General features: G+C 38.6%; 1 protein-coding gene across 5 annotated transcripts in view; it reads left to right on the top strand.

Moving 5' to 3' along the window:
- The window catches only part of CTNNA2 (catenin alpha 2), a 1,092,768-nt gene extending 1,086,656 nt beyond the window's left edge, over positions 1 to 6,112 (top strand). For 3 of the 5 annotated variants that reach the window (XM_027072095.2, XM_027072097.2, XM_053200823.1), the window contains 2 exons: positions 2,224 to 2,340; positions 4,942 to 6,112. In XM_027072095.2, the coding sequence (XP_026927896.1) occupies positions 2,224 to 2,340; positions 4,942 to 5,229 (405 nt within the window). In that variant the 3' untranslated portion in view covers positions 5,230 to 6,112. The remainder of the gene's footprint in view (positions 1 to 2,223; positions 2,341 to 4,941) is intronic. The other 2 variants (XM_027072096.2, XM_027072098.2) reach the window with 1 other exon arrangement.
- The last annotated feature ends 1,028 nt before the right edge of the window (positions 6,113 to 7,140 follow it).

Consider the following 7,140-nt stretch of genomic DNA (forward strand, 5'->3'; position numbering starts at 1 on the left):
CGGGGAGGGACAGAGAGGGAGGGAGACAGAGAATCCCAAGCAGGCTCCGCACTGTCAGCCCAGAGCCTGACGTGATTCAAACTCACAAAACTGTGGGATCATGACCTGAGCCAAAATAGAGTCGGACACTTAACCAAATGAGTCACCCAGGTGCCCCGACAATCTTTATCTTTGACATAAGGAATTAGACAACACAAATATCAATCGATGGAAGAATCACAATTCAGGAACGTCTTCCCTCTTTCTCTATGTTCAAATCACAAAATGAGAATGGTGTAGGGAAAGAGAAATCTATTAGAATTTGAGTGGGGTTAAGAAGAAAAGACTAGTACAGAGGCAGAAAAAGAGCTAGAAAAACCCTATAGAAATGGCTATGAAACAGCTCCCCCACCCTTATTTGCTTTTCATGACTGTAATAGAACAAGATGTGAGGAAACATCTGTTACGTTTTTAAAATAGTACTTTGATATTTTTTAAAAAATGACAGAATTAGGAGAAGCCTGATTCTGTGGTTAGGGACAGCAGACACATATGAGATTAAATGGGGAGAATTAATTATTCTAGCATAGGTTGATAGAATGTGATAGATTGTGGCTTCATTTGCCATGCATGGCTCTGGGAAGTGACATCAAGCAATGGTTAGCCATGGACTCTGTAGTGAGGCTGTATGGGCTTATGTCTTGGCTTTACCACCTAGCTGCAATGTGATATTTGGCAAGCTGTAAGGCCCCTCTGCAGCCCAACTAGGCATAATAGTATTACATTCAATCTCACAACCATCCCTGAAACAGGTAAGAAAGGAAACTGAGGGGGCTCAGACAGAGACTCACACAGTCATATTTTTAAAATTAACTGAAAATCAGGCCACTTCTCCTAGACTAGATCTAGGGACTGAATGGAATGTCCAATATGAATAAAAAGACTCCAGCAGGAAAAGATACAAGTCTGGGTTTTACTCAGAGTTTAAGCAGTACATATTAAGGAATGTATTAGCTAACTTGAGGAACGGTGGAAATCCAGTCCACTTTAAGGCTGTTATAAAGCTAGGAACATCAGCCCTGGTAAAGGCTTAGAGCACGAAAGTTGCTATGCTCCATCTAATAGTACAACCAGGCCTTAAAACTGTGTAGTGAATGTGCTTCGGAGAAACTAAGCAAGTATAAGAGAAACCTGCAGGAATCACGTTTCAGTCACTGGTGCCATGAGGGTGAATCCAAGCAAGGAATATGCCCAAAAGCCGGGACTGAGAAAGGCTGAGCACTGGGCAGGAGCACAACTGAGGCCAGGAGATCTGGTCACAAAGAATTCAGGCTTCAAGGTGACACTAAGAGTCAAAAGTGAAATGGTCGCTCTCACCAGACTCAGTCATGATTTGCATAGAATGGTTTCAAGTTTAAGGACAGGCTTCCACCCAAACAGAGTTAATAATTGAGATAGGTTCATTTTGAATGATAAGGTAGTCACTGAAAAACAAGACCCGGAAATTAAATAGTGGTTCAGGTGGTAAGTTTTGGAGGAAAACAGAGGTCCTGACCCCTACTTTTTGCCCATTACTTCAGCAGCAATTTTATTACCTCACTAAACATTCTATCATTCCTACTTCAAGGACTTTTGGAACTTAAACCATGCAGTTTAATTAAAAGGACAAATGCAAGGTCAGACACCTCCTAAGTAGCCAATTAATATTGCTTGTTAGGACTTCATTTGTCCATATTCATTTACATACCTTGTTTGAAATGCCATAGTTACAGTACAGATCACAAAACAGAATACAGTTATATTAACTAAGTTTTCCTAAGCCTTGTATTAAAAAATTCTTATCATGTAGCCTTAGTCTTTTTAGTGTACTTTCTTTAGAAAGTGAATTTTTAACAAAATATGCCAGTTGGAAACCAGGTCTCAGTACTATTTTGGACAAGCATAAAGGAGAGCCATTTTTAAATAAAACAAATTCTGATTGTGCCAACAGTGATCTGTCATTAAAATGGGTACAGGGGAATGGCCAAAGTTATCCTTTGGGAATTCAGGTTTTAAGAAACAGTTTCTTATAATTTTAGGTTGGGAGTATTGTCTAGCAGTATAATTTGTTCAGGTTTAGCTGACCAGGTTCCTCACTCACTAGCTTACCCCTTGCCACAAATCAGTATCCACCCTACCAGATAGCTTGAATGAAATCATTGGCTTTATATGTCAGAGCTGTCTCACTGTCAATCAATGTATTAGGTTTATTTACAGGATTCCTGCATCAGGCTGGGAGAGCAAAGGGGTTCTGAAGAAGAGACAGGCTATCATATTTTTGCTGCAGAATTAGACACCATCTTTCTGAAAATGGAATCTGTGGTAAAAATTTCCAAATTACTTGTAATTCTTCTCTTTGGATCCACTCAATTATCCCAAGATTTGCTTTCAGAGAACCATTTAATAATGCAATAGATGCATCTTGTCTTATTCTACTTCTACTAATTCTGTTGCTCAGAAGCAAATCAACAGAGCTGTCCCTGATACCATTCTCCCCTCTCTTTACCCATGGTACACAACAGAATTAACTCACTTTATGAATGACTCTTACTCATTTTTGAAACCTGACAGACTTATAGGAAACTGCCAATTGGCCAAGGGGTATGTTATCTAGCTTCTAAAGAAACTGTGACTGATCTAATTGTCCCAACATTTGCTCTCTAGCTCTTTCTTCATTATTTACACTTCTACCTGGGGGTATAATGGAAAAGATGAAAAAGTCAAATTCAGCCATGTAACTGGCCCTGGTATTACCAAACTCGTGTATGAGCAAAGTCCTGAAATCACTGGATGAAATAAACCTTCAGATAGTCCTTGGGTTTCATTAATCTAGTGGTTCTCAATCTCTAGCATGCATCAGCATCCCCTGGATCACACATTTTTGATTCATGAAGTCTGAGAGTGGCCTAACAGGTTTCCAGGTGATACTGATACTGCTGGTTCATAGATTATACTCAGAGAATCACTGTACTAATCCGTGCTTGGCTTCTCTTCTATTAACATGAATAATCTAGAATTTGCTTTTCCTGAGCTAGCTTTCAAAATCTGTGCTCTATAAATTAAACATTATGGGATAAGCAGTCATTTTGGTATATGTGCACGTTGTACAGTGTAATAGATGTGGTAAAGTAGTTACTTTATGCATTTGGTTGATTTAATTCACAAAGCAGTCAATTATCTATTTGCTGAATCATGGCTGTAAGCCACAACTCTGTTTCTTTATATTGTGGGGTCAATGTAATAATGACCTTTAATCTGTTTTTTTTTAATAGTGAGACCTCAACTCTATGGTATTACAAGGAATTCATGCATAGAAAGAATCTTCCATTGTTTTCCCCAATGATCTGACTTTATGAGCTTCTTTGGTGACGGGAGTACTGAGAGCTCATTTGTCAAAAAAAAAAAATTTAAGTTTAGCATCACATTTATTTAGCTTTAATCAATATATGGGCCAGAGAACAGCCTGAGCAACAGCACCACAGAGGCCTTAGATGTAACTTCTGATGTGTCCAGTCACTGCATGGGATGTACTGTGGTCACAAAAAATGGCAAGAAGTTAAAGTGAGAGCAGGTCACATCACATAGGGGAACCACAGAGTGTTAGGTCCCTTAGCTTAAAAACTTTGCTAATCACCTTGCACCGAGAAGGTTGTATATATCTAACTCCCATTTGCTAATGCAGCTATAGCCCATCAATCTCAACGAGGAGAAACATTCTTGCAATTCTTCATTTAACTGCAATGGATACATTTCCTTAGCCAACTGTTAATTCTTTCCTTTTACTAGGTCGCTTGTAAAATCCTGGCTGAAAGGGAGTCTGGGAAATGTAGTTTTGAACTTTTCCAGCATATATAGTCCAGGAAGTGAAGCAGGTTGAAACAGATATTGAATGCTTTTGTATACAATATATACCACACTGCCAAACTGGTTAAAGACAGAAAAGAGGTGAAATAAAAACATACCTGGTCTTCGAGTCTAACGATGAGCTTCTAAACCTACTCTAAGTTATGACTTGTAGTATTTTAAAAGTTATCCTACCCAACAGTGTGGCATTATGGTACAGTCTTTAAGGACTTCATCACTTAAGCAAGTATAAACTTGTGAACATTATAAGACCTCTACATGCACCAGCTCTCTCATCATAAAATGCAGTGACAATAACTGCTCCCTCTAGGGTGCTTGTGAGTTAAATGGGGAAATACAAAGTTCTTAAAATAGTTTGCCACAGAGTGAGCATCAATATTTGATTAGCATGTGGCTATAAGGGTCTTACTGAATGCTCTCTGACCTACAAGAACCTAACATAATTATTTTTGTAGGAGGAATGTTCAAGACCTGAAAATAGTTAAATAAATATTCAAGCCCAACGAATATCTCATGAAAGGCAGTGCAGCATGGCTATGTCTCTCTGCTTAGCTGCCTGTATCCCTACGAATCTTGAGCTCAAGCTCTAGAAATGCTCTATAAAAAGATACTTCCACTGGAACAGCCATACAACTGAGATGTAACCCTGAATACCCTTTTATTCTGCAGTTTCTGCCAAATGCCTTTTAAACATTTGAGTAATTGTCACTGTTACCAATCAGCCTAATGTAATAACATGAGATGTTCCACTTTGGAAAACTTGTTACATTGGGATTCTTACATGCTAAAAAGAGCTTGGGCTTTCCAGGTATTGGAGTTTTAGAAAGCTGTGCCTTATAGAGTACCCTCTTTTTTTAATCTTTTTACCTTGGGATTAAGTATAGAAGAGAATGACTTCTTTGTAGCTTGTTCACTTTGTCACGTAATAATTTTCTCTTTTTGGTCAATATTGAATATTTGCACAAGCACAACACTGTTTGAACTGTGCAGCTACACCGCCATCTTGTGAATGATGTGCTGGGACTAACCCAGATGTATTTCTTTGTCCTCCCACTTTAGCTGGACAGTGCCACATCACTCATCCAGGCAGCTAAAAACCTGATGAATGCTGTTGTCCTCACAGTGAAAGCATCCTATGTGGCCTCAACCAAATACCAGAAGGTCTATGGGACAGCAGCTGTCAACTCACCGGTTGTGTCTTGGAAGATGAAGGCTCCAGAGAAGAAGCCCCTTGTGAAGAGAGAAAAGCCTGAAGAATTCCAGACACGAGTTAGACGAGGTTCCCAGAAGAAACACATTTCGCCTGTACAGGCTTTAAGTGAATTCAAAGCAATGGATTCATTCTAGGACGATAGGCTTTAATAAAGAAAGCATTTTTCCCCTTTCCTTTTCTTTTTAATCCCATTTTTGTATGCATACCTGCTGACTCGTATGCCTCTGGCATGGGGTAATTAAGGGAGCAGTGTCTGTTTGCATGTAAGATAAGATGTGATCAATACTACTGATTCATCAGTAGCCAGGGAGGGAACAGGGACTACCTGTCCTGAGGTGGCACAGAGCTGTCCTTTGCAACATTCTCATAAAATTGGGCAAAGAGTTCGCATCGCAATGTTTATGGGAGTGGGTGGGATGGGGATAATAAACTTAATTCTACAAAAGCAAACTCTAATGCATGCAAGAATCATTAGGTTGGCAGGTATCTTAATAAGTGAAAAATCTGGAAGTGTAATGGTAGAACATAAAGCTTGTATTGCTTCTGTTTCAGTGCAAAAATGTACTAGCCAATACGCTCAAGTGTGTGGCCCACAAATTGAACAATTTAACTTTGAAGTCACATCCATGATATTATGTGGATTTTTTACTAAGGAGAAACTAACTCATCCAGCCAAAATGTCTCTTTTAATCTGTATTCTATTCTTTCTCTCGTAGTACTGCCATTACTAGTGCTCATATTTTCAATTTTTCCCCCTTTGCTGAAAATAAACACTTATTTGAGACAATTCTAATCCTTCTGGGAGCACTGGAAGCACAATATGGTGATAATTCTTTTCCTTTAAAAAATGTGAACTATGGTATCGCTAGAAATAGGAGGCCCAGTGGTGGAATGTTAGAAGAATGGAAACTGACAACGTGTGAAGGTTTAGAGGCAAATACATAGGTGTAGCTTGGAGTGCTGGTATCTAATATGCCATTGTATCCACTAACTCAAAATAAACACATATAATCTGGACATCTGAAGAATGCTTCTTTTTTTAATGCATACTTAATAAAAGAAATGCATTTTGTTTTTTAGAAATTGGAGGTAAAAGGGTGATATCTCTGCGTCATCTCTACAGTCTAGAAATTGTTTTGGTTTTTATTTCATGTTTTCCTACTTGTTTTTTATTCACTTTCAAATAATCTAAAATGACAGTGTCATGTCTGAAACTTATCTGGGCCATATTCAGCCCTGGGATAAACTTAAGAAACATAATGTGTTCTCAAAAACTGGAAAAAGTCAAGGTTTGTAGGGAGGCTCATTAATTACAAAATATTTGAATTTTGAAAAGAAGGCCTCTGTCCCATTAGCAAGGAAAAGTTGGCTGTAGTCTTTCAGCTATGGCTTGAGAAGTGAGGAAAAAAAAAACCTAAATGTTCATCTGAGTGCCCAAAACTCCTTCATTTGAATGATCCATACAGGTTAGCGTATTACATTATGTCTCCAGAACACTTTGGGTAAAATAAGGTGTGTTTCTTAGCAACATGATAATGCATCGGGAGTCATGGACACATATGCTGTGTTATTTTAGGTGCAAGGTCCTAAAGAGAAGAGACCTAGGAGTTGGGGAAGGAGAGAAGCTTAGTTAAAATTTTATTAAGATATGATCCTACTCACCATCTGGACTCAAAATGATGTATCACAATCAATGCTGTAGACGGTTTTCAACACTAATTATTATACAGCTATTTCAATTAGACTGCCCCCTTAATTTGCATACACATTGAAGGCACTCAATGTGTGCCTTCACACAAGTGTGAAGGCACTTCATACACAATGAAGGCACTCATTCCTTCACACGTATTTATGGAATGACTTCTTGGAGCCAGGTCCTAAGCTGAACCTACCACCCAGTGAATTTATTGGCATCCTTCCTTATTAAGATTTGAATATGGCATCACTTTCCAGTTTTGTGCATTATTCTACTATGATTTAACAGGTTGAAGGAAGTAAATATTCTTCAGACCAGCCAAGAAACTTAAAATCAGAGACTCCTTGAC

Source organism: Acinonyx jubatus, chromosome A3, assembly GCF_027475565.1.
Source record: "Acinonyx jubatus isolate Ajub_Pintada_27869175 chromosome A3, VMU_Ajub_asm_v1.0, whole genome shotgun sequence".
In the NCBI taxonomy this organism is placed as follows: domain Eukaryota; kingdom Metazoa; phylum Chordata; class Mammalia; order Carnivora; family Felidae; genus Acinonyx; species Acinonyx jubatus.